This window comes from Hoplias malabaricus, chromosome Y (genome assembly GCF_029633855.1).
Source record: "Hoplias malabaricus isolate fHopMal1 chromosome Y, fHopMal1.hap1, whole genome shotgun sequence".
In the NCBI taxonomy this organism is placed as follows: Eukaryota; Metazoa; Chordata; class Actinopteri; order Characiformes; family Erythrinidae; genus Hoplias; species Hoplias malabaricus.
Window position 1 is genome coordinate 62,506,625 of NC_089820.1, and position 27,211 is coordinate 62,533,835.

Genomic DNA, 27,211 nt, shown 5'->3' on the forward strand with positions numbered 1-27,211 from the left:
GGTTTGCTTGTCCAGGAAGCCGGGATCACTCTTTGAAATGAAAATGACCTTCATGTTCTTTGGACTACCTTTGTCATTAACATTAATTACCTCATTACATTACCATTTCAATATTGATGGTTCTTTCCCACTGGTCATTTCAGGACTTGCATTTGTCTTGTGCTCAATTTGATCATTCTGCCATCAAGCAGTGCAGCATAAAATGTGACCTCCTTAACAGCAATGATCAACCACCTGTTGAAGCAACAGGGCAATGTGTTAAATTCTCCAGAAGGCTAAACCATTAAGTGAAAGGTCATCCACAGTTCTTCCTTTTACTGAGGTCCATTCCAGCCAAGGTTGGGTTGAACTGAAGTTAGCTATGAAGGTAATAGAACTAGCAAGTATTGGAGCTAATACATCACTGATTGGCATTGTGCAAACTGAATGACCTCTCCAAGGTGTGTTCCTGCCTTCTACCCAATGATACCAGGCAGGCTCTGGAACCCTTGCAACCCTGATCAGGATGAAACCATTTGAAGATGAAGATGACAATGAAACTATGATGTTATAAACTTGCTTCATTCATTCATTCATTTCCTGTAACCAATTTACTATGTTCAACTTCACAGTGGGTCCTAGAATGATCTTATAGAACGTCCAAAGACATCCATGAGGAACCTAGACTATATCAAGGCTGTATGTGTCTACACATGCAGGGATCAATGTAGTCTGCACACAGAAAATGTCCATATGCCTCAATTACATTATATCAATGCTGTCCTTGAAACTCTCGGACTTGGCACATCTGCGACACTTGTTGCTGCCACATTTTCCACTGGATTTCCACAGCTCACACACAGTCAGACCCTAACACATAGCCGCCACAAGTCCATGAACAGCTCACACCTGAGGCCCAGCCGCAACAAATCTCCCTGAAGGTCTTCCTCATCTCCTGGCTGCGGAAAGCGTAGATGAGCGGGTCGATGATCGAGTTGCACATGATGAGGATGAGGTACATGTTGAAGTGTGACATGAAGCAGATGCAGTAAGGGTTTCTGGGGCATGAGATCATGAGAATGAGGTGCAGGAAGAAGGGGGCCCAGCACACCACAAACACACCCAGCAGTATGGTCAGGGTCATGGCCCCCTTCATGTTAGCCGCCTGAGGGATGGGCCCATTTCCAGGTAGGGCAGCGATTCGCTTCATGTGTAGCCTGGCCAGGAGGAACATGTGGACGTACAGCGATGCCATGAGGGCCAGCATTGCAAAGAACATGCTGATGAGGCAGATGAGGACCATGGGACTCTCTGAGTAGATGATGAAGAGGACACCGGACATCGTGCAAAAGGCCCAGATGCAGGAGATGACCGTAGCTGCCCGTTTCTGGGTCATAATGTTGTGGTAGCGAAGACCATAAAAGATGGTGATGTAGCGGTCAATGGCGATGGCTAGCAAGCTCCAGATAGATGCCAAAAGGGAGCTGCAGATCATGGAGTCAAACACATTGTCCATGGTCTTAGCTACACCCCCTGAGACGCTAAGTTTGCCACTAGTAATGAGTGCCATGACTGCTGTCTCTGTGGCATTAGAGACACTGACCAGAAGGTCGGCTGCTGCCAAACTACAGATAAAGAAGTACATGGGTGAATGAAAGTTCTTATTTTTGATGATGGCTGCGATTACGAGGACGTTCTCCAGCAGGCTGACCAGTCCCAGGATAAGAAACACCTCACTGGAGACCAACAGTTGCTCATAGCATCCTGAGCTGGATCCCCTCTCAGGCTTGTTGTTGGCCTGAGTGATCAGGCTGTGGTTCTGGTGGATGTGGTGTAATCCATGTTGCTGTGAGATGTTCATCTTCAGGTTTGAGCAATGGTATAACTGTTTGATAGTCTTGGTCCAAAGGGACTTTTCAAGATCGGTTTCCTAGACTTCTAGTGAACAGGTCAAGCGTGGAGATGGCAGGTAGATGTAGATGTCCATAATATCAACGGGTTATGAGTCTCTATAAATGAATACCATCCTCTCTTGGGCTGCACTGAATGGTGGATCTAGAGTACAGAAGGCAAACATAAAGAGGTGAACAGACTAAACAGTAAACATTTATGAAGTTAGATTTCAGTGTAAGTCTTGTTGAAACCTTAGAGGTGGAGAACATTGTAGTGCCAAATAAATGGTAACTACAAAAACAACTTTGGAGCAAATTACTTTACATCAATATCACTTTTTAAAACATTCCCATAGTTCAAACTCATTAAGGCATAATCTTCTGGCCAACATTTATTAGATGTACATTGTGATTATATACAAATACAATGTGCCCTTATCACAATGTGTACTTTATCACCAGTTCTTCACAGGGGTCTTCAGGTAGGTACCTCCCCCAGTCAGCGTTGTGTAATGTATACTTTTAATTCAAAATTCAATTTATGTTAAATCACAATTGTCTTTTAATATATAAATCAATAAACTAAAAAAGTATTCAAATTAAACTGCTACTTTCTAATCAGCTAACATTTAAATATAAATCACCAACTTTAAAATGTCTAAATCAAACTCACACATACATTTGGATACAATATTGTCCACAAGAAAAGAACAAATCAATGGATCAATGATGTTGATGGAATTCATAATTAATGATGTGACAAATACATTCTGATCACTTGCCATTTTCAAAACATTTATTTTTAGTTTTTTAATAAAATGTGTGTGAGAATGTTCAAATGCGGTTACAATTATATGTCACAATGTAAATAAACTAATATATAAATATTATGTGAATGAATATGAATAGTATGTATATGTTCCAAAAGTAAGCAAAAGTCTTTTAATACTGGTTTCCCTCACTCTGTCATTTCTACAGCAGCTGATCTCCTCACCTTAGTGTGTGTCCTGAGCTCTTCACCAAGCCAGCTCTGTCCTCCCATAGGTGGGACAGTTGAGTTGAGATATTTTCCCCTGTGGTGCCAAAAGAGCTTGTCTCTCTGCAGTTGTGTCACCACCACTGGCAAGCTTTCATTTTTCCTCGTTAAACTGTATCATCCTCAACAGAGCACTGGCACATGAGCGAGAGCTGGTCCAAGTCTATAGCAATCTGGTTTCAGAATCAAGAAGCCAGCGGAAAAAAAGGAGCACAGATGCAGGAATCCAAGGGAAACAGCCTTCTGACAGGGCATCCCTCGCCAGACCCACAAGTAGCATCCACCCCCCCACACCCCCCCCCCCTCACATCCCACCTCCTTTAGGCACTGTTCTGCTCTCTGATCACTGACTCCTCCCCCAGCTCCAGCATCCACTCAGAGTCTGGTCTGAGAGGCATGTATTCTTGCCCATTTCAACAAGAGTGGGTCTTCCATTAAGGGCCGGGAGATAGCAAGTGGTAAATGGTGAGCCAAACCGGTACTCCATTATACGGATGTTAATTATCAACTCCAAGAGGACGCACCTACTGCATTAATCAGTAATTCCATTTAGCCCCACGCATTTTAATGGCCGTTTGTACTCATGAGTCCACTTGTCCTTTTGCATTCGATAAATTACCTCATTATCATTGTTGCTTGATGTTGTGCTTTGACTGTCCCAACTCTCTCTCTCTCTCCAACCCCACCCAGCCTGGCTCTTTCTGTCTCTCTCTCATTGATCACGCAGCTAAGTCGTCACTGAGCCGGCAGGGAGGGGATGTGATTACCTCGTCGGTCCCCACTGTCCTCAGACAAATACGTGGGCAGACTTGATTTCTAGTGCCTTCCCTGTTTGTTTAAAGGAAGAACAAATCAGATTAAGTGCATAGAAGAGACCTGTAATGTCCATTCACTTAGGAAGGTATGAGAAACCAAACAGTTGCAAATGTCAGAGTGGTCTCAAAGTGATATTTTACTAATAAACCATTCCTAGGATTTCTAAGTTGTGTATGAAAAATTTTAACCTTTACATAAATATAACTATTGCTAACAACTTAATCTAACCCTAAACCTCACCATAACCTTTAATCTAACTGTAAACCTAACACTAAGCTCCAGACGTTTAGAAACTGTACATATTTATGCAGTTAAGTCTTAATCCTAGTCTTAATCCTAAACCTAAATCTAACCTTAAATTCTACCCTAACCATAAACTTAATTGAAAACCTAAATACAAACTCAAATTGCAGTGTTTTGTGTCTGTTACATGTCGCTAACAGAAAATGATGCTGATACATAGGAGACATACAACAGCACCACCGGTGGATGGGAGGCCACTTCATGAATGTAAAAAATAACTATGAATTATAATAAAGCAAAAATCTGGGATGCACTTTTTAGTAAAATATCTACTCGTTTTTGGAGATCTTGTCCCAAAAGACCAGACAGCAAGTTGTATAAGAACAGTATAAAAGAGAAACGTCTGTTTCACAGTAAAAGCACAAGGTGCATGTGGTTTTTTATTCATACCGAGTGTTACTTCATTCCTCTGAGATTTTTAATCCATGTTTTTTTTTCTAATTGGATCTAAAACATATTACTAATAGTAGACAGACTGGGTGTGGAAACCCACAGAGCCCAAGCTCCTTCTGAAACACTGCTGTGAAAATTTGCCTCAGTTCTCTACTGATGTTGACTGATTAGTTGTAGATTACGAATGCCTTGTCACTCCTGAGTGTGCAGCCCCACTGTGCCACAGCCCAGTGCTTGAGGGCTTTGTACCTTTCTAGATGACACTTGACAGTACACATGACCTTAGGCTCCTGTGTGACTAATCGAGTGTATTTTATTCTTTTGTAACAGTGGTTACATCTTCACTCAGAATAGGTGTTTACAAACATTTTAGACAAATTAGTCTCCACTTGCAACCTACGTCTGTGAAAATCCCACAGATAAAAGGCTCATAAATCTTAGTGATGAACAAATTATGAAAAACATTGTTAGAATATTCAATATTTATTATGAACAGGTTCATATGCAAATGACTACTAATTAATAAAAAAGTGTCTTGTAACTGTTTTGTTTCCATTTCCATTGGCTGTGGATATAGAATTTTGTCAGCCGTCATGTAAGGGTCCCCAATACGATTTTAAGAATTCACAATAATGACTATTATCAATAATAATAATAATAATAATAATAATAATAATAATAATAATAATGTCAATGCCTTATTATTTATGTAGCAGTCAAAATAGGGTTCTAAATATTAAAAAAGTCAAATCACAAGAAGCACGTAATTGCATTAATATACAACAATATTATTAAAAAAATACAAATTGAATAAAACAAATTCAATTCATTTTAGCAACAAACGTGTGTTTAAAAATGAATACGTACCAATTTTTAGCAAATATCACAGCATTTCTGAGACTCAGGAAGCTTTCCACACAATGTGATGTGAACTAGATTCCTTATGCACGATTTTGTCCAGTCTGTGTGTCCACAACCACGGAATCACTTGGGTTTTAGGACGCTGGTCTTAAACTGTTGAAAGTTTCTGAGCTGAAATGCAGAAACAGACCAGAGCATGTCAAATCAAATCAGCCTCAGGGTGCTCAGAAGGACCACACTGATGACATCACATGCACATTACTTGTTAAAAGGAATGTTGTTAATCCAGGAATGTCTTATTTTGAGGGACATTCACTGAGCACATTCAAAGAAACTTGCATGAACCAGTTTGTTTTCCACTGAGCAGATCCCTCACCTGGGGGCAGCCATATTTAGTACTGAACCAGGCTTAGTACTGAAGCTCTGATACATCTAGACCACTAGAAGTCAGTTTATTGCCTGTGTTCTGGCGGGAATTGATATTCTGAACTGATATATATATATATATATATATATATATATATATATATATATATATATATATATATATAGTTATTTAGCTTGTTCTGCTTGTTATACATAATAATGATTTGGGCTGAGGAACAGTGGAACGGTGTTCTCTGGAATGATGGAGCTGTCACTGATAGGGGCTGACACTGCAGTGAATAAGAGAAAATCTGTTAATTGTAGTTGTGAAGGTGTGGTGACCTCCTTCTATTCTGTTTAGTAAACAAGAGTAGATTTGATCTTATTGTGAATTGATCTTATCATGCTGTGCTTTGGAAACAACAAAAATCACAAGTCAGCAATGACTTCAAATGGAATGTACTTTGGTTATTATTATTATTATTATTATTATTATTATTATTATTATTTAGTAGTAGTCGTAGTAGCAGTTGTTGTAGCAGTGGTAGCTTTAGTATTAGAGGTAATATCACGTATCTAATTGGGGGCTCATGACAGTTACGTTAAGCAAACAAACAGACAAATTAATGATCCTTGGACCGAATCGAGAAAATGAACCCATCCACACCCTCACCTTCACTCTTCAGTTTTACTTCAGTTTCTCTCTCTCTCTCTCTCTCTCTCTCTCTCTCTCTCTCTCTCTCTCTCTCTCTTCCCTCTCTCTGTCTCATTGCACTCTCATTCTCTCTCGCTCTAATGATGGTGTACTTTTCCATTCACCCTTCATTTGTAGAATTTATTGTATTTTTAAAACGTGGCTTGTGCAACAGTTATGACACCTTTATGATTCACACCCACCTGTGCCCCCAGCATACCTCATAACATATCAGATGTTTTGACACGTTTCTATGTAAAGTGACACCTACACAGCCCCAGGCTACAGCACCCTGCTGAGTTGTGGTGGACCAGTCTGAGAAACTATTATGGAATATGTGTCAGAAACTTATATATGAGCTATTGTCTTTTAAAAGCATTGCATACATTAAGAAACACATTTTTAAAGCTGGTGTTCTCTATAGTAACAGGACAGAAAGTCTGATGTTTATTAATCAGGATCGTTCACTGTTTACCTTACTGATATTTTTTCCACTGTTCTCCAATGGGCTGTTAAAAGTCAACACGCCACTCCCAACATCTCTGTAAACAAATCTTTGAATGGTTTTCTTTTCTCTTTTCTTCGTGAAACACAATGTCATTTATGCAAAAAGTAATTCTGGATAATGAAGAGAGAACTCTTTGATGCTACCAGGGAATAAAAGATCAGAGAAAAGCTTTTGACACAGTATGACAGACATTCTTTTCACCACTCTGCAATGATGCGGGACCAAATATGTACACAAACCCAGCAGGTGAACAAAAGCAGTAAATAGATGCGCAGGGATGTTTTTCGCTGTTGCATAAGAACGTGTATATGAGCATTACATTCCAGGTGGAGATCACGCCCCTTTCTGCTACTGGCCTAAGACTTAGGTTCATTTCAGGTATAAAGCAGCAAGCACGGAGAGCTATACTGACTTGTAACATCACCTCACAATAAACGGAAAAACAGCATTAGCCAGCATTGTCTACTCAGGTAAGCAGCATTCTTTAAGCTTAATGTTGGCTATTCATTCACTAACATGAACTATTCTGTAACTCATGATTAGATAACACTATAAAGCATTGAGTTATTATTGTTATGAGATAATAATATGTCATTGCATGTTAATTAATCATAACAATAATAATTACATAGTATTTATAATGAGATGCTACATCTTTACATTCAGTTTATTTTATTTTGTCTGTTTTGTCTACATTATAAATGTTGCTATTCTGTTAAATATTTTGTAATTACCTATTTGTTACATATTATTTTCATTGCTATAAACAATTGTATTTCAAATAAACATTAATCCTGCATTGACAAAAGATGTTTGTTTAAACAAGTAACAAAACTAATGTTAAATATTGTCGTGTAGTTTCAAAACACACCAAGTGGACTGATAAGAGTTGAGTAAGAGTAAGAGTCATTTTGCAGGAGGAAGCAAAAACCTCAGAGGGAAGTTAATGCAGTTTTTGTGGAGGTTTTTGTCATTTCCATTGGTCAGGAGAACTTCTCAAAATGTAAATGGATGTTGAGGTTTAATAATGGATCTTGGAGCCAAACGTACTTTTCAGACCAATCAGCTGACCTTAAAAGCAATGCACCTCTGCGATGAAGCATTAATGTGAACTCTAATGCCTCCACCAAGTTTGATTTGAAAGTGCTGCAGAGACACAGGTGGACCATTCATATAATTTATAATGAAAATGGGTTTTCGTCTCCGTTCGTTATAACTCTCGTGTTGGACAGAGTGGTCAGATCCAAGACCATAGCTGTGATTGGATTCTGAGTTTAAAATACATTTTTGAAGTGAAAAGTGAAAGAAGATCATTTATAAAGGGTTTTCACTTCAGTGGTTTTAGCTGAACTTGGCTCTGCAATGTTTAACCATTTGCATATGGTCACTGTCAGACAAATATTTTACACTTATTGGGCAGCTGTGTCAAGTAATTTAAAGACGCGAGCTTGGAACCAAAGGGTCATCAGATCAGTCCCCTTGACTGACAGGAAAAATTAGGGGTTAAGAGAATCGAATGAAGAAATGGCGCTGTCTCCTCCATCAACATCCACAGCTGAGATGTTATAGGTGTCCCTTGAGCAAGGCAAACTGCTTCATGGGTGCTGGGATGGCACTGGGAGCGCTCAATGCTGTGTGCATGTTAGCATCTCCAAAACAGTCACTTTTATAGAGGTTTCTGACCTTTTCTGTTGGCCAATTCATCATTAACATTTGGTGATTCCAAACTATGTCAAAGACAAAAAAGTTACTAGGTTGGGTTTGGTTGAATGGGATCTTTGCTGCTGCCTGGTAAAGCTTGCGTAACCTTGCAGAAGTAGTTACAAAAAGATCAAGTGTATGGAGCTTGTGTTTGTTCAAGCATAATCCACAGAAATCTGAAACTCAAGAAGAAAGGATGACTGCTAAAAAGATCACAGAGATAAGGATAGAAACCGGTCAATTGCAGAACCAGAAAAACTGCAACCAAGGCTAAGACATTCAATAATACTGGCAACACCAGAAAGCACACACTGAAACAAGGCATAGGGATAGCTTCTCGGGTAATAAGCTAGTCACATGTACAAACGGGAAAAGGCAGGGCCAATTTAAAGCCAGAGAAAGGAAAGGTCCATTCATACCACTGGACAGCCACCAACGTGCAGGTGCTGGAGCAGGTCCTGATCCCTATGATATATTGAGAATATTACATTTAGGTATCTCAATGGGGGGGTGGCATGGTGGCGCAACAGGTAGTGTCACAGTCACACAGCTCCAGGGACCTGGAGGTTGTGGGTTCAATTCCCGCTCCGGGTGACTGTCTGTGAGTTGGTGTGTTCTTCCCATGACCACGTGGGTTATGAGCTGTCTTTTGCATGGTTGACTTACTTTTAAATATTTATGTATGTCAGTTACTGAATACAAGTCACTGCATGACATTAATTGGCTCTGACTGAAAGCTTTTTGAAAGACCCTGGGGCATTATGGGAAATGCAGTTCCTATAGTAAATGTATTTTGCGTGTCCTGTCGTTCTCAACAAAAAAATAGATTTTTTACTGCTGTGATTTTAGTGGGGCATGGCAACATTTTACTGGGGCAGGTAAACTGGGTTTGAATGTTCGCTAATCTGCACTTTTAGAAATATAGGTGCTGGGTCCTGTTAAGGGTTGCCATAGAACAACCACTTTTGGTTCCATAAAGAACCATGTTGTTTAACAGATTTGTGAGTATGCAGAACCTTTTTAAAGGTTTAAAAACCTATTATTTGAACTCAAGTTCATTGGTCTTGAAAAATGTATAGTTCTTTATTAAACCAAAAATGGCATTGCAAAGAAGAACCTTTTATTTTTAAGAGTGTGGAAACAAAGTCAGAAGACACATTCATTGCTTTGTTTGTTGTGGTCTTTATGATTGTAGTTGTAAAAGGATACAAGAGCAGGTAAAGAACATTGGCCACATATGTCACAGGTTTGTTGGTTCAGACTAACTGTAAACTATAGGCCTTATCCTAACCCCAACCCAAACACTAACACGGGGCATGACCCTAACCCTAATCCTTACCATAACACGCCATATATATAACCCAGGCAATAAACAACAGAGGTACTTTAAGTAGCACCATATGCATTTGGTACTTTAGTTGCACAAACTTATGATCTGTTGGTACAAGTTGACAAACCTGTTTATTACATGTCAGCTGTAATAGCAGGTTGCAGAAACAGATACAAAGTATCATAACACATAAACAGGACATGGGTTTTATGACAATGTGCTAGATCTTTGTTAAATGCTCTTACCAGACATGATTACAAGCCTTGTCATGTGAGTCAGAGTCCAGTCATGAGGCTGGGTTGATACTGAGAATTGAGTGAAACAAAATGGCTTCCAACAACCTTTGAGGCTTTCATTATAAAACACCCTCAAGCCTCAAGGCCAACTGAAGGCTTACGTCCTGTAGATTTAATGTTTAAAAGAACAAAGTATAAAAACATGAGGTAAGGAAATAGAACTTACAAAAACTTTGACTGGATTCACTTTTCTGATGATGACACCAGGTGTTGCAAAAGTCCCATTTCCTGTGTCTCAAAATTCTCCTAATAATTTGTTTAAAACATGAAATTAGTGTTGTAACAGATTGTCTACATGTATCAGAAAATAAAATGTAATGTTTTGATTTATGACATTTATTTTAGTATATATACTCTACAGCATTTCTTTTAGGACAAATAATTATCATATTCTTATTAAAAAAATAGGTTAGGTATAAATGTCATTCATAGTTGATGGCACTTTTGCCTAGAAATACATGGTAGGCGGTCTCTGAGTTATGCACAATGCTGTATACAGTAGACCAGACATAAAAGGTTGCGTGATCTCTGGGTGTATGTTTGTTTGCAGAACTCCGTGAACACTATGGAAATCAAACAGGACATCGGTCAGCTCATGAGCTGGAGCAAACAAGACAGAGGCTCTTTTGAAAACGCAGAGGAGTCTGATGAACAACGAGTGGCCAGTGACTTCAGCTGCATCCACAGCAAAGGTGAGGCACTGAGCTGGAAGCTGAGAAAAAGAGGTGTTGAAATCTCAGAGTTTCCCTGTTCATTGTAAAATGGCAGCTGAGCAGAAAAACAGTCTTTGTAGTCACACAGAGAATATTAGGCAATTAGTGGAAATAAGGTAATGTCACTCAGAATCTACCTGTAAGCTGCTGGACTGGTAAGGTATTGTGGGAACTCTAGCGGTTTTGGGGTTTTACTTTGCCTAAGTGTAGTCTTCCACCTCTCCTTCTCCTCCTCTATCTCATCTCTCTCCCTCTCACTGCTGAATGAAGAGACTCATATGCTTGTTTCCTTTATTCATTATCTCTCACCTTTCAAATTGACACAATTAAATATGTATTTCACTGATATTCTGGATTTTAGCGTCCTATTTCAACTCATGGAATTGTGTTGGAATTAACTGTGTGTAAACAGTTACTTGCACAACTGTCAGTTTGAATTATATTAAAAAACTTGGGTTATTTTTATGTTTTGCTTTGTTTCATTTTGTTTATTTTGCTTTTTTTCCCATTGTACCAAACTGAACCGAACCATGAATTCCAATATGTGGTGCAAACTGAACTATAACATTTTGTGTACCGATACATTCCTAATACACACATGGTGATTTTCTACTTATTTTATAGAACTATTTCCATGTATTTGCTGGAAAAATGTAAAACATGTAATATAAAATATGCCATCATGATTGCACAGGCTATATTTGATGTCTTATTCATTTTCCATCAAACCAGCACTTTTCCCTGGAGAGGATGTTTTTTTTCTGTTTTCTTAAACAATCAACAAAGTTTTGTTTGACGAGGGGTACCCAATTTTTGAACTTTTGTTTATGCTTGTAGGAGTATAAGGGGGAGCTCTTGTTTATTCAGCACACATAAAACCTAAGTGTTTGATAAAAACATATATTTCTTCCCAAAAACAAAAGACAATTCCTCTGCTGCCTTTGTTGCTTTCACCATTTTGAGCTGCATGCACCTGAGGCTTTTACCACCAAGATTTAACAAAAAAAAAAAAAAAAAAAAACACAAAGTGACTGTCTTCCATAGCAGTGGGGGTGTTAAATGACAGCAATATACAACGTCTTCTGGTCCAAAAATCAGTCTGTTTCAATTCAGTTCAATTGAGTTTTTGCCCCAAAACAGTAGAAACAAAACTTGAGGGTAAGTAGCTCCTAGAATATAAGAAATAAAGTAAGAATAAGCATGACAAAAAAATTAAAAATGCCTAAAAATATGAAGAACCGCTGAAATCAAGATTCATCATGAAAAACGCAAAGAACAAAAGACTTAAATATAATACCTATAATAATAATAAAGCTAGAACTCCTGAGAAGTTTTATCAAAAGAAAAAAAATGAATGAATTTTACAAAATCTCATTAACATCGTGAAATGGAAAATGAAATAACTGAAAAGAACCAAGACTCAAAATGAGAAGCCTCTGTAGAATCATGAGGACTTTCCACAGAGAAGAATCAGGATTTAAAGATAAAACTTTATGAGAAACAGCTACAGGGAGGATCTAAGACTCAAAATAGGAAACTGTCTAAAAAAATATGAAGAAGAACCAAGACTGAAAGATAATACGGGACTTACGGGAATCAAGACTCAAAATCAGAAAGCTCTCTAAGATCATGAGAAAAGACTCCTGGGAGAAACCAAGATGAGAAACTGAGAAACCGCCTAAAAGCATGGGAGGGACCAGTGAGAACAACATCATATCAAAGACAATGCCTCTATAAACAATAACCACTGAGAACCAAGAGAGAGAACCCAATGCTCAAATTCAGAAACCTCCCTAAGATCAAACAGAGCAAATGCTGAGAAGCACTACATTTCTTCAAAGTTCAAAGAGTTTATTGTCATTTGCACAGTAAGGAACAGGTTCTGTTTACAATGAAATTCTTTCTTTTGCCCCTCACCAGGAATGCCAAATGGAAGAGAAAATACAACGAATAACTAGATAACTAATAAAGTGCAAAGTTCACTGAGATTATATACATAGGTGAACGGTAAAGGGAACGAGTGCTACAATCAAAAAACAGCAATAAGTAGAAACAGTTGTGTGACATTAAATGACAGAGGCATGTAAACATGTTGACAGTAAAGTGCAGAGTTATTTCTGAAGCAGGTTCAGGAGTCTGAGGGCAGTGGGGAAGAAAGAGTTCTTTAACCTAGTGGTCTTGCATTTGACACTTCTGTACCTCCGGCCTGAGGGCAGAAGTGTGAACAATCCATTCTGGGGGTGGATGGGGTCTTTAAAGATGGAGGCAGCTCTTAAGCAGACTCTCTGGTGGTAGATGCTTTGCAGAGAGAGTAGTGGAGTACTGGTGATCTTCTCAGCAGTCTTCACTACTCTCTGCAAGCGTTTTTGGTCCATCACAGTTGTACTGCCATACCACACGGTGATACAGCTGGTCAGGAGGCTCTCAATGACACAGCTATAAAAATTTCTAAGGATTCTGGGTGACATCCCAAATTTTCTCAGCCTCCTCAGGAAATACAACCGCTGCTGAGCCTTTTTGACCAGCTGCATGGTGTTCAATGTCCATGCAAAGTCCTCACTGATGTGGATGTCTAGGTATTTAAAGCTGCTCACCCTCTCTACTTCAAGCTCCCGAATGAACAGTGGCTGATGAGGTCTTTTCTTCTTCCTCATGTCCACTATCAGCTCCTTCGTCTTGTCTGTGTTGAGGGTGAGGTTGTTGTCATCACACCATGCTACCAGCCTGGTCACCTCCCTCCTGTAGGCCTCTTCATCTCCATCAGTGATGCGTCCTATCACTGCAGAGTCATCTGCGAACTTGAGGATGATGTATCCTTGTGATAGGCGACACAGTCATTGGTGAACAGGGTGTAGAGGATGGGGCTGAGGACACATCCCTGTGGAACCCCAGTGTAGGTGGTATACTGGCTGAAGTCCTGTTGCCAACCCTGACGGACTGGGGCCTGCCAGTCATGAAGCCCAAAAGCCAGTGGCAGAGGGTGGGGTGCAGGCCGAGTGTGGACAGTTTGTGGGTAAATTTGTGAGGGATGACCGTGTTAAAGGGGGGACCATTATCCACAAAGAGCATCCTGACATGGGAGTCTTTAGTTTCCAGGTGAGAGAGAGAATAGTGGAGGGCAGCAGCGATCCAATCCGAGGTGGATCTGTTGGCACGGTAGGCGTACTGCAGGGGGTCAAGGGTATCCGGTATACTGCGCTGGATGTGGGTCAGCAACACTCTCTCAAAGCACTTCATAATGAGTGCCACTGGCCTGTAGTCATTCAGGCAGGTGGGGGGGGGGTTCTTGGGGAGGGGGATGATGGTTGTGGTTTTGTAGCAGGTTGGAACGATGCTCTGGCTGAGGGACAGGTTGAAAATGGAGGTGAGAATATCAGCTAACTCGTTGGCACATGCTCTGAGGACTCGCCCCGGAATGTTGTCTGGTCCTGCCGCTTTTTTGCGAATGTTAATCCTTCTCAGAGCTCTGCATACCTCGCCTGATGATACTGAAGGTGGGGAGGAGAGGGCTGGTAAGGACTGGGTGTGTGCATGCCTCTCAGTGCTGCTGCTGGAGGTCGCAAAGCACGTGTAGAAGATGTTGAGGTCATCCGGTAGGCTGTCTGTGAAGCTGATGGGTGGGGGTCCTGTAGTCTCTGATATGCTGCAGGCCTTGCCATATCTGCCTGGAGTCAGCAGTGGAGTGGAAGCTGTCCAGATTCTCCCTGTACTGCCTCTTGGCTGCTGTGATGGCTTTCCTCAGTCTGTACTTCGCAGCTTTGTACTCATTGCCTGATTTGAATGCCAGAGAGCGTGCCCGCAGCATGTGTCGTACCTGACTGTTGATCCAGGGCTTCTGGTTGGGGAACCTCTTCACCTGTATGGTGGGCAGGATGTTGTTCACACAAGTGCTGATGTAACCAGACACGTGCTCAGCATAGTCCTGTATATTAACACTATAGTCCTCCATAGTGGCTGCAGCTTTAAACACATCCCAATCTGTTGTAGCAAAATAGTCCTGTGGGATGTCCTCAATCTCTGGTGTCTATTTTTACATATTTACATAAATATGCTGTAAATGGCTTCAAAATGTGCTATGTTCATGGAATGACAGGTTTATGGTGATGTCGAACATTTTGAGTCAGGAAACCCATAGCAAGTATTTATGATTACTTAATACCTCAGCATGGAATTAGGCATTCTGTTGGTACAGTGTGTAACATATCGTTTCAATGGAATTATACTTTACTGTCAAAGGACATCATCTCAGAGATAATCAAGTCTGGATGCTCTTGCTGTTTTGAACTGTCACTATAATTTCATTGCTGTTTGGCTTGTATTCAATCTAGTGACTCATATGCACAAATATATGCAAGTTGCTGTTTAAGATTTGCACCATGACTCTTCCAGTCTGCTCTCTACTGGAGATTCAAATTCATAATCTCCATCCTTTATCATGAAAACCACAGGGGTCAACTTTATAAACATTGTTGACTCCATCTGTTTATTCAAGCCACAAAGAGTGAGATCATAAGGAATTGAAGTTGATTCATTACAAACATAAAGAATCCCATCTAATCCAGGCTTTTCTCTGGTCAGATCTGCTGCCAGCTGAGAATGGCGAAGAGGTGACCAAACACTTCCTGCAGGAGCTGCTGAATATCCTTCTTGCATACATCCAGAAGTCCGTGAACCGCAACTCTAAAGTGCTGGACTTCCACCACCCTCACCAGCTGAAGGAGGGTCTAGAAGGCTTCAGCCTGGACTTACCTGAGCACCCTGACAACCTGGAGCAGCTCCTGGGAGACTGTCGGGACACCCTTAAGTATGGAGTCAAAACAGGTTTGCAATAAGTTACAGTAGAATTTTTACAATGGCTTACATTTTATTTTAAATACGACATGTAAAAAATATAATCAGAAACTGATGTCTATTCCTAACCGTTTCTGTATGATTTACAACACATTCCTGTAATGTTTCTGTGATGTACAATTGTAATTCAAAATTCAAACATTTTCCCACTGTTTTTTCTTTGTTATTTTAACAAATAACTAAATGTTGAGTATTAATGCATTATGTTCATTGATCACAAATATCAGAATTAACATTTTTTAATTATCTAAACCATCTAAACTTTCAGGTACTTTTGGATAAAATATCATCAACAAACAAACTGAAACAAACAAACTGATCACATACTTTTGCAGCAATTTTTCCTGATGAAACTCATAACAAATCCAGTGATGTATAAATTCTACTAATTTTTAGGTTATTTTTCCTGAATTAGAACAGGATAAAGTTTGAAGTTTGAATTAACATTATACATTACATTTTTTTGTTTGTTTCTTTGTTTGTTTTTGTACACGTAACTGAACGAGAGGAAAAAAAGCTTAGATATTGGGACGTCTTTATGAAGGAGACATGAAAGCTAATCAAAATACAGTTAATTTACATAAACTTTAACTTTTATTGTTACATTAGATACACAGAAAATGTAGTATCAAAAACTCATAGTGGACTCCTGTGCTGATGTTATTTTTACCCCCCAGGTCATCCACGCTTCCTCAACCAGCTCTCCACTGGACTGGACATCATTGGACTGGCAGGGGAATGGGTCACTTCAACTGCAAATACAAACATGTAAGTACATTTCTGTCCATTACTTGGAATAGTTCGGATATCAATGACACTGACTAAGGGAAAAATCTAGAATCAAAGGTAGCAGACATCAGTGAGTATGGCATGTTTCTGGCAGGTTCACCTATGAGATAGCACCAGTGTTTATCCTCATGGAAGACGTGATCCTGAAGAAAATGCACTCTATTATTGGTTGGTCTCAAGAAGAAGGAGATGGAATCTTCTGCCCTGGTAATAAACCCATATCTACATCCCATATCTAATGATACATGTTTGCCCTCTTATTTCATATGCAATTAACCAGACAAAATATTACCACTGTCCAAAGAAATTAGTTCTTACTCCAAGCTGATCCAGCAGGTCAGCAACTCCCTATATCATGGGTGGACCAAGAGAAATGCACCAAAATGACTTGAAATTACATCTCTTTGCATTAACTAGTGATAAAAGTTAAGAATAATTTGGCTTACCCTGTTAAATTATCACTGTTTTCTTTCCTGTTGTTACTACCCATTTTTGCTTCAAATCTGAACTTCTCAAAGTTGATAAAGGGGCATGCACTGTTTCAGTAGTACACACTCCTGTAAAATATGTGGCATCTTTAATTCAGGAATTAATTGTACATTATTTATTGAAATTGTAAATTTTTTAGTTGAATTGCTCATGAATAAATTTTAACTCCAGACTTATTTTGTTCTGTTTTGTAGGAAATACTAGGCTCCAAAACACAAAAATGTGTTATGACTTAGCCATGCAGGTTACAGCCTACTATAGCCTCAAAACATTATATAAATAAATATAAAATTAAAGCCACTCATAATATATCAATATTTATGTTACTTTTAAAGTTACACTACAGAATTAATATTCACTCGTGCTAAAACTAATAAAATATTTATATAGTAAAGCAGTTTAATAGTAGTAAAAACTCCTGAGGTTACACTGGGTTTGGATGCCCCTGCAGCAGACAAGAGTTGACACTGTAGCATACGATAAACAAAATACACTCACAAAAAAAGCATGGGTTAAAGGTATTTGGCTTCTTGGCTGCATTGTGGGAAACATTCTATTTCACCCTTAACTGCATTATTTTATTCAGGAGGCTCGATGTCTAACCTTTACAGCCTGTTGCTGGCCAGATATCACTTCTTTCCAGAGGTGAAAACAGCCGGGATGCATGCCCTGCCTCCTCTCGCTCTCTTTACCTCTGCCCACGTGAGTTCACTCCCTCTCTCACTCTCTCCCTTGCTCATATGCAATTATCTTAACCCTGCTCATCCACAAATGAGCCATATTATATATCTGTGCCTTTTATTTAAATATTAGCCTACATTAGTCTTCATCCTCTGGTGTGAAACGTGCTTTTCTATGAGTGGCTATATTAAGAATTCCCAGCTGAAGAACACTTTTTGATGTCTGCCCTGTTTTCAATTACCCCACCCCAGAGTCATTATTCTATCAAGAAGGCTGCAGCCGTGCTGGGGATTGGCTCTGAGAATGTTATTTTAGTGAGGTGTGATGAAAGGTAAGAATGAAGCCAGTGATTGTGATGTTCTGTCCTTTGGGGTCGCTTTATTAATGCTAATGTACTGCTTATGTCTCTTTATAAAGGGGCAAAATGATTCCAGGAGAACTGGAGTCCTGTATCAGAAAGGTGGAGGACAAGGTCAGTCAAATATCTATTTTACAGTTTATTAGATCCATCTTTCAGCTGCTGCACCCACACTGTACCACACTTTAAAGTCCAGTTAGCGATCATTTACCATGCCAGTATATAAACAACATGGACTCCCTCGTGCCTTGTGGGCTTCTGGACCCACTGTGACCCTGATCAGGACGAATTAATTGGTTGTCACATGATGAATGTATAAATTAACAGAAGCACATTCTGTATATGACTCAGTGAGGTGAAACATAATATTAATCCATGCCAACCAAATGGCAGCCAGTCATATGTCTAACCTTTCTTGGTTGGGGTTTGTTATTCATAGGTTTGTAATATTAAATGAGCTCCAATCCACTTGTGGCGCTGTTTTGCTAAATACACTTTAACTCTTTGTTATGGTTCTGGAAAAGTGCTTCAGAAACAGTGCTGTAATCTGTTGGAGTGTTAGGGGTTAGTGTTAGGATTTAGGGGGAGGTTTCAAGGCTGATTTTTCTAATTGGACAACCCCCAAATTCCCATGAACACTCATGAATATATTTAGTATTCATTTTACAAGTTCGAATTATATTTAGTTCCTATTGTACAGACATTGGGAAACTAGGGACATTAGTGGACCACTAAGGGCAGTCCGTAAATAAATAAATATATATATAATTTTTGTGTAACCACATTTAACTTCTATAGCTTTCTTATATCTGTCAGGATTAGTGGATTATATTGATACACTGAACGTATTGAATGCCCCTCGTATACGTACAGATTCACTCCATTCCAGAAGCATTCAGTGCAGTAGACTGTACAAGAGAATGGTGTGTTGATGTGCTGTCACTCTCCTGTTCTAGAAGGTGGTCATTAAGGTGGTTAAAATATTTCCATAGTGCGAGTGTGTCTGCTCATACTTAAGCTGGGTTTAACATAAGCCTGATTTAACACATGGACCTGTGTAAATATCGACATCTGTTTAACATCTGTGTGTGAGAAAAGGGAATGAGATTTTAATCATGTGACAGGTTCATACAGTGTTAGGAGTCTTACCAAGGACTGAAGCCCAGGTGGCTGTTTGTAAGACAGTCCACTATTCCAAATGCTACTGTGTATTTAGTTGCATTATTTTGCAGTACATTTTTAAAAAGTCACTAACATTTCTGGTGATTCAACCAAAATATTTCAGCTGAAGAACCATCTTCTTGTGTCCTCAGGGTCTGGTTCCCTTCTATGTAAATGCCTCAGCTGGAACCACTGTTTACGGAGCAATTGACCCTCTGAACGACATCGCTGACCTCTGTGAGCGATACGGCCTGTGGATGCATGTCGATGTATTTACTCATTTGATACCTTTCTCCATACTTTATATTCTTCATTGTTTATATTTAAAACTGAAGAGTAGAAACGGGTGTGTAGGTAAACAGAGGTGGTCTTCCTCTTTCAGGCAGCGTGGGGAGGAGGCCTGCTGTTGTCCAAGAAGCACAGGGTCAAACTACAGGGCATCGATAGGTAAAAACTACTACTAATAATAAAATCTTCATAGAGCTGATCTCTTCAAATCCAGAACTTTGATTGAGATTCAAGGCCAGGATTTTAAAATGACTGGACCGTATGACATTATAGCTGCCTGATAATGTATCTGACAGTCACACCAGCCGGCCATTTTAAATATATATATTTGTATATATAAGTAAAGAAAGGTCCCATATTTCCTTGGGGGGTGTTCTTCCCTCAGTTACAGTGGTGAGGCTAATTGCTTGTAGGTCTTACCAGGCTAGGCCTTTTGGTAGAGAAGAAACCCATTAATCAAGACAGCTTTCATTTCCAATCCACTCTAGAGCTTCATCCATCACCTGGAATCCTCACAAGATGATGGGTGTCCCACTGCAGTGTTCAGCCATTCTGGTGCGAAAGAAGGTCAGTCAAATCTCGACAGCTCAAAACTTGCGCATGTGGATTACAACCTTTGCCCAACTCTAAATGAACCTGTGTTTGTGTTGCTGTCAGGGTTTACTTCAGGAGTGCAATCAGCTGCGTGCCGAGTATCTCTTCCAACCGGATAAGCACTACGACATGTCCTACGACACCGGAGACAAGAGCATCCAGTGTGGGAGACACGTAGACGTCTTCAAACTGTGGCTCATGTGGAAAGCTAAGGTACAACAAGCCTTTTCTAATTATAGTTATATTTAACTCTGAAGTATTGGTTGGAAACGAAAGGGATAAAATCTTAAGAGGCCCATAGACACAGGGTATTTTAATTAGGCCTTCAGGAGAACTTACATGTCATATTACCTACCTAAATGTAACACCTTATTCGACATTGCACAGCAGTATAATGCAATTTAGACGCCAAAGTTAACAGTGGCAGTAAACACACACATACTACTGATTAGAAACAGTGAACACACACACACAAAGCATCACATTAGCACCTCTGGAGCAATTGGTTGTGCAGCCATGGATGTTTAGGGAGGAGAAAGATTTGCTACTTCTCAAGCATTTAGGCCACAGCTGCCTTCTTAAGTAGATACTAATATAATGAAATATTTAATGTGTATAATAAAATGCATATGATTATGTTTATATTCAGTTTAATTCAACACTAACTTAATAATGGTTTTACATAGAGCCCATGAAAAATTTGCATAAAAGTGGGAGCTTTGTATAGTACTCATCATGACTGTACAGTAAACATGTACCATGCAAAGACATGCAAATATTGTGCATTTCCACTGAAAGCCCACATTGAAACTTGTACTGTTCCATAGATCGTCCGTCCTTCAGAAACAATCCAGGATATTCATAAGTAGTTTGTCCCACTTTGGTGCAGTTACAGCCTCTACAGGTATAAGGCTACTTTAATGTCAGAACACTGCTGTGATGATTTGATTGCATTCAGCTATGAAAGCATTAGTGAGTACAGGTTCTGAGGAGTTTCATTCTTTACCTGTACACCAGCAAGATGGAGTTGTACTGTGAAAAAGTGGTGGTGTTCATACACTGAAGACGTGTCATGTCTGAAATTTGAATTTTGTACACGGGAAAATGCTAAAGATAATGATATTTGTTTTATTTTGCATAACGTCGCCTTCCAATTAAAACAAATATTTTGTCACTTTTTGTCAAATTTCAGTTTACTACAACATTTGAACACAGCAGCTGTCCTTCACATAGCGTGGAAATTTCATGATGAATGAACCAATAGAAATGCTCCAAAATGACTTGGAATATAATCTTTTTACATTGAATTTCATTAAAAGTTAAGAAAGTGTTTTTCCTTCTTCTATAAAGTTACTATTTTGTGAAATGTTTTTTGAACTGGACAGAGATGATATGAATTTCCATCCATCCATTACCTGTAAGTGCTTATCCAGTTCAGGGTCACAGTGGGTCCAGAGCCTACCAAGAATCATTGGGCGCGAGGTGGGAATACACCCTGGAGGGGGCACCAGTCCTTCACAGGGCAACACACACTCACACAATCACTCATACACTCACACATTCATTCACACACTCACATCTACGGACACTTTTGAGTCGCCAATCCACCTACCAACTCCTCACAGACAGTCACCCGGAGGAAACCCATGCAGAAACAGGGAGAACACACCAACTCCTCACAGACGGTCACCCGGAGGAAACCCATGCAGACACAGAGAGAACACACCACACTCCTCACAGACAGTCACCTGGAGAAAACCCACGCAGACACAGGGAGAACACACCAGACTCCTCACAGACAGTCACCCGGAGGAAACCCACGCAGAAACAGGGAGAACACACCAACTCCTCACAGACAGTCACCTGGAGAAAACCCACGCAGACACAGAGAGAACACACCACACTCCTCACAGACAGTCACCCGGAGGAAACCCACGCAGACACAGGGAGAACACACCACACTCCTCACAGACAGTCACCCGGAGGAAACCCACGCAGACACAGGGAGAACACATCAACTCCTCACAGACAGTCACCTGGAGAAAACCCACGCAGACACAGAGAGAACACACCACACTCCTCACAGACAGTCACCCGGAGGAAACCCACGCAGACACAGGGAGAACACACCACACTCCTCACAGACAGTCACCTGGAGGAAACCCACGCAGACACAGGGAGAACACACCACACTCCTCACAGACAGTCACCCGGAGCGGGACTCGAACCCACAACCTCCAAGTCCCTAAAGCTGTGTGACGGTGACACTACCTGCTGCGCCACCGTGCCGCCCCAATGATATGAATTTATGGTATTTAAATGTATATCCTGTGGGTAACACTAGTGCCCTGACGTTTTGACATTTAGTAGGATAGATGTACAGTGTACAAGAGAGAAGTTTCTGATAAAATGCCCAGACATCTTATAACCAAAGCTCTGGAATTAGTGACAGTTAATAGCCACCACACAAAGATGGCCAGACTATAGTTATAACTGACCCACATCTGAATGAATGTTTTCCAGGGCTCTGAAGGTTTTGAATCTCAGGTCAATCACTGCTTGGACAATGCAGAGTACCTTTACTACAAACTGAAGAGCAGAAAGGACTTTCAGCTGGTTTTCCAAAGCAAAGTAAGTGACCTTGCGTTCTGAAAATATGTCTTGGTTTGTTTCTTTGTTCGGGTTTAATTATAAAGTTACCATTGAGGAACTACTGTGCAAAAGTCAAAGGCCGGTCCATAGTTCAGAACCCCTCAGCTTCTTTTGTGTCTATTTCCTTTTCTCAGTGAGGGCTTCTTGAGAGCTCCACATTCATTCTCTAGCAAGCCATGGATGCTTCTTAAGAGTCCCATATCAGTGATTACTGTGTTGCTGTGAGCAACAAAATATTGTTCTATTGAATGAATGAAGTTGGTCTTCATTCAAGCTGTGCCCAACAAAATTGATTGATCAGACTGAAGTACCCTGGGACCCGTCACATCACTTCTTAATCCATACACAGGATTTGGCCTGCATTCATTCCAATATAATAGGGTTCCCCTTAGGATACAACTGGCCGAATGTTTGACACACATCTGAAGTTCTTTCATAATAACATAGATTCCATAAAAACAAACTTAGATACAGTGTTTTCTGCTCCTACAGCCTTTAAGCTGGAAGCACCAAACTTTCCAGGATCATAGTTATTACTGAATAGTGTGCTTCTGCTTTTCTAAGACGGTGTCTGAAAGGTGCGTCTCTGCTGCAGTCGACAGTTAACTTTGGCAGCCACCACAACACCCTTGTAGTTTCGCCCGAAACTGCCCTCTCCAGTTTTTTTGTTCTTCCTTACACTCGTCAATATAAAGGTGCTACAGGATCTGTGAGTGATGCTATAGAAGAACCACTTTTGATTCCATAAAGAACCATTTTAGCGGGTCATGTTTAAATGGGTAAAGAACCTTAAGACTGAGTCATGGATTTATAAACGTCAAAAGGTTCTCTTCACACATGCATTTCTTAAACAAACATGGTTCTTTATGGAACCGAAAGTGGTTCTTCTATGGCATTGCTCTAGAACCTTTGAGTAACTCCTTTGACTGGACGCTAAATCAAAGACGGTCTCTGACTACTGCACAGTACAGTACATGGTTTTGTTACAAATGTAATGCCTTATTAGTTTATTGTAATTGGTTTCCTGCACTTCTTCAATCATGTCCTAACTACCTTCATCTCCAACGTCACTTTAGCCGGAGCACAGTAACGTCTGCTTCTGGTATCTCCCAAACCGAGTGAGGAACATGCCCCTGGGTCCAGAGAGGGACAGAGAGCTTCACATGGTAATGACTAACTGACTACTCGCAAAAGTGTCAAGAAAAAAACAAAAACCACACCACACCCTGACAGCTGTGGAGTCTAGAATTAAGAGCTGACCCCAGTTTCACATCAACTGTTTTGTATATAACAAAGGGCTTTGTTTTGGTTAATGTCTGCATCTTTAGACAGTGGAATTTCACTGAATGTTGAAACATTAGTTTTGCCGCCTCACACATCAGGGTCTCGGGGCCCTGGGTGTGATCCTACTTTATTTGTGCCATAGTCTTGCCATTGGCTGCTGTACATTGGTGTGAGTTGAGAGGACTGAGTCATATACGCCCTATAATACCATCCACAGCCTGAATTAGACTGAATTTGGGGCTGATCTCTGCTGGGACACAGATGGCCACCATCGACTGCTCTTTGTTTATTAAAACACATCACCCTTTCTCTTAAGGTGGCTCCAAAGATCAAGGCAAAGATGATGGAGGAAGGCGTGACTATGATCAGCTACCAGCCGCTCGGGGACAAAGTGAATTTCTTCCGCTGTGTGTTCTCAAACCCGGCCACAAAGAAGGAAGACGTGGACTTTCTCCTGGAGGAAATCTCCCGCCTTGGGTCAGAGATTGACAGCTGAAATATATGAACCTAAGTGTCTATCCTTCCTGTACTGCACTTTCTATAGACTTCAATAGGATGTCCACCCTGGTGTATAGGTCAGTTGAAGACATTTCTGTTGTCCCTAAGACTGGGCATCACATGTTGATTTAGTCTATCCCTGTTCTTTATTGGCAAGGACTTGATAAAGCATTGATGTGAATAATGACATGTTGGTCCCACTTTATATTATGTATGTAGTAACACTGTAATTACGCATTAATAAACATATACAGGATAAGATAACAAACACCCAGCACATAATACATTCAGCTACGTTCTAATATCCCTAAACGACCATGACCACACAGGTTTGAAAGGTCATTCCTAGCCCCATTGGCACAGTTAATGAATGCCCAGTGCCACTAGATCCATGGGGATTTTACCCATTATATCAAAAACACCTTTACCCACTGTGCTGCACCTGCGCAGTCAATCATCCCCTAAACTGCAAAATCCATACAGGTCGCCCTGGCAACTAAAGACAGCATCTATCCCACTGTAACTATAAGTGATGTTTATAGATCGATGGTTAATGCGCTAATTATTGCGTTTCATTAAAAAATTATATCTTTGTAATTACTACATAATTATAATTATGTTATAACAACTAACGCTAACTAATGTAATTACAAGTGATGCATGGTTGGTTACAACTGGATTGTTAATACACATGCACCATATTGAATTAAATACTTGTGTGTGTTTTTACACATCAGAGTTTAAAAAACATTGGTTATACCATAGTTATAAATACGTTTATTATAATAAAGTAATATAAAGTAGGATCAAATGTAATTCCTATATATACAGGAGATATACATCATTCTCTATAGTGTGTTGAACGGTTTCAATCAGTGTTTTTAGTTTTTCAGCATTAGCTTATTGTTCTGTTTTATTTATGTTTAGAAATTAAGGAAATAAATCTATGATATATATTTGAATGTTTTGTTATTATTAAAATTACTCAAATATGAGAATGATTGGTTCTCTTCACTCATCAATGTTTAAACCAATGCCTCAGTTATTGAATTTTAAACCTCCACACAGTGCCAAAGGTTTTCAGGCACACAATATTTCTACAGCCTGGGGAGTTAACTGGGCGGCTGTCTGACTTCACTGCAGCAGAAGCTTCTGCTCTCCAGGGAAGGCTTGAACATTGCTGCGAGGATTTGGTGGCGTTCAGCCGCAGGGTGAGGTACTGATAATGGAATGTCTGGATAACAAATCCCACTCCTAATCATCCCAAAGTAGTGGGCGGAGCTCCATCACCATCAGAAAATGCAGAAACCCTTCTAACCAACACTAGGCACCACTGTACGCTGATGTGCTACTCTCCTTTCATGCTTTGTTTTTTTGGGAGCGGACACAAAACAAGTGCTCTGTTGAACATCAGGGTCCACACAGGTTCACTTTAATGTAAATTATGTCCAGATTATAAGGGGTGTCTACAGACTTTTGGCCAAGTAGTGTAAAAGTGAAGGCAGAAGTTTACAAAAGTCCTGGTGGCAGCTTCAGTAGTGTCTTTTTTAGCTTAAAACTGCCACCTGCTGTTAGAGATAGGAAATGTAACATGAGATGTACCAGATGTGTGTGCACTACTATGTGTCATATTGTTTAATAATAGTTAATATAATACAAATAAATCTAATTATTTATAATACTGATCAGTAGTTTCTGTGTTGTATGCAGTGCACATCTACATTAATTGTCCAAAAATATACAGACACTTCTGCTTCTCACAACAGAGCAGGTTTGATTTGAGTGGTGTATGATCCTCAGCTGCAGTGGCGTCCTGTGTCCACTGATGAAGGACTAGTGGACGACCGACACAAACTGTGCAGCGACAGATGAGCTACTCTCTCTGACTTTACATCTACAAGGTGGACCAATGAGGGAGGAGTTTCTCAGGGAGTGGACAGTGGACACAGGGTTTAAAAACTCCAGCAGCCACTGCTGTGTCTGATCCACTCCAACACCACCATGTCAGTGTCACTGTAGCACATGATCTGAGAATGACCAACCACCTAAATCATCCCTACTCTGAGGTGGTCCTGTGAGGATCCTGACCATTGAAGAAACACAGTATGCAGAGCAACAGGTGAACTACAGAGTGCACCTGAATGGTCAGTGGAGCTGGTAAAATGGACTATGAATGTAGAAACGGAGGTGGCGTTGTTTCTATGATTGTATTTAACTTCCTTGTTGATGATGCACTTCTAGAGCTTGGCCAGCAGATGGAACCCTTGGTAAACTCTCATCTGACCAAAGGCACACATTTGTTTAATAAACGCTCATCCTTTTTTTATAAAAGTCTAAAGTATAAAGGCGTTTCTCCAAAGTCTTGTAATTCGATGTTATCAGTTCTTAGGTTTAATACTGAGCTTCATCCGTTCTGGATAAAATAATAAGGCGAGAACTCAGATGATTATCTGAAATTGAGCTCATTTCCAACTTTTTTCAGTGCCTGTGTGAAAAAACATGGAATCTACCAACCCACAAACTGTGAAACAAGACTTCCAAGTCATAAATCACAGGATAAAACAAGTTCCGATTGTGTTCTTTCTTTTACATTGACTGCAGAGACTAAACTATTCCCCGCCCCCTTGTCTGAATGTCTCCAATCACAGACACCTGCAACAACTGCAGAGAAAAAAGAG

The 27,211-nt window shown here is 40.1% G+C and overlaps 2 protein-coding genes across 2 annotated transcripts; one reads left to right on the forward strand and one right to left on the reverse strand.

The window, feature by feature from the left end:
- Positions 1–832: 832 nt before the first annotated feature.
- LOC136678386 (melanocortin receptor 4-like) lies at positions 833–1,840 on the reverse strand. The gene has a single exon (XM_066656439.1). The coding sequence runs from the start codon at positions 1,838–1,840 to the stop codon at positions 833–835; it is 1,008 nt and encodes a 335-aa protein (XP_066512536.1).
- Positions 1,841–7,239: 5,399 nt separating this feature from the next.
- Positions 7,240–25,393, forward strand: LOC136678109 (glutamate decarboxylase 1-like). Its single transcript, XM_066655957.1, has 15 exons — positions 7,240–7,318; positions 10,726–10,867; positions 15,467–15,709; positions 16,417–16,507; positions 16,623–16,735; positions 17,604–17,719; positions 17,950–18,029; positions 18,116–18,170; positions 19,370–19,486; positions 19,600–19,664; positions 19,994–20,072; positions 20,163–20,312; positions 22,623–22,730; positions 23,828–23,917; positions 24,352–25,393. The coding sequence occupies exons 2-15, from the start codon at positions 10,741–10,743 to the stop codon at positions 24,529–24,531; spliced, it is 1,614 nt and encodes a 537-aa protein (XP_066512054.1). The 5' UTR covers positions 7,240–7,318; positions 10,726–10,740; the 3' UTR covers positions 24,532–25,393.
- Positions 25,394–27,211: the final 1,818 nt, after the last annotated feature.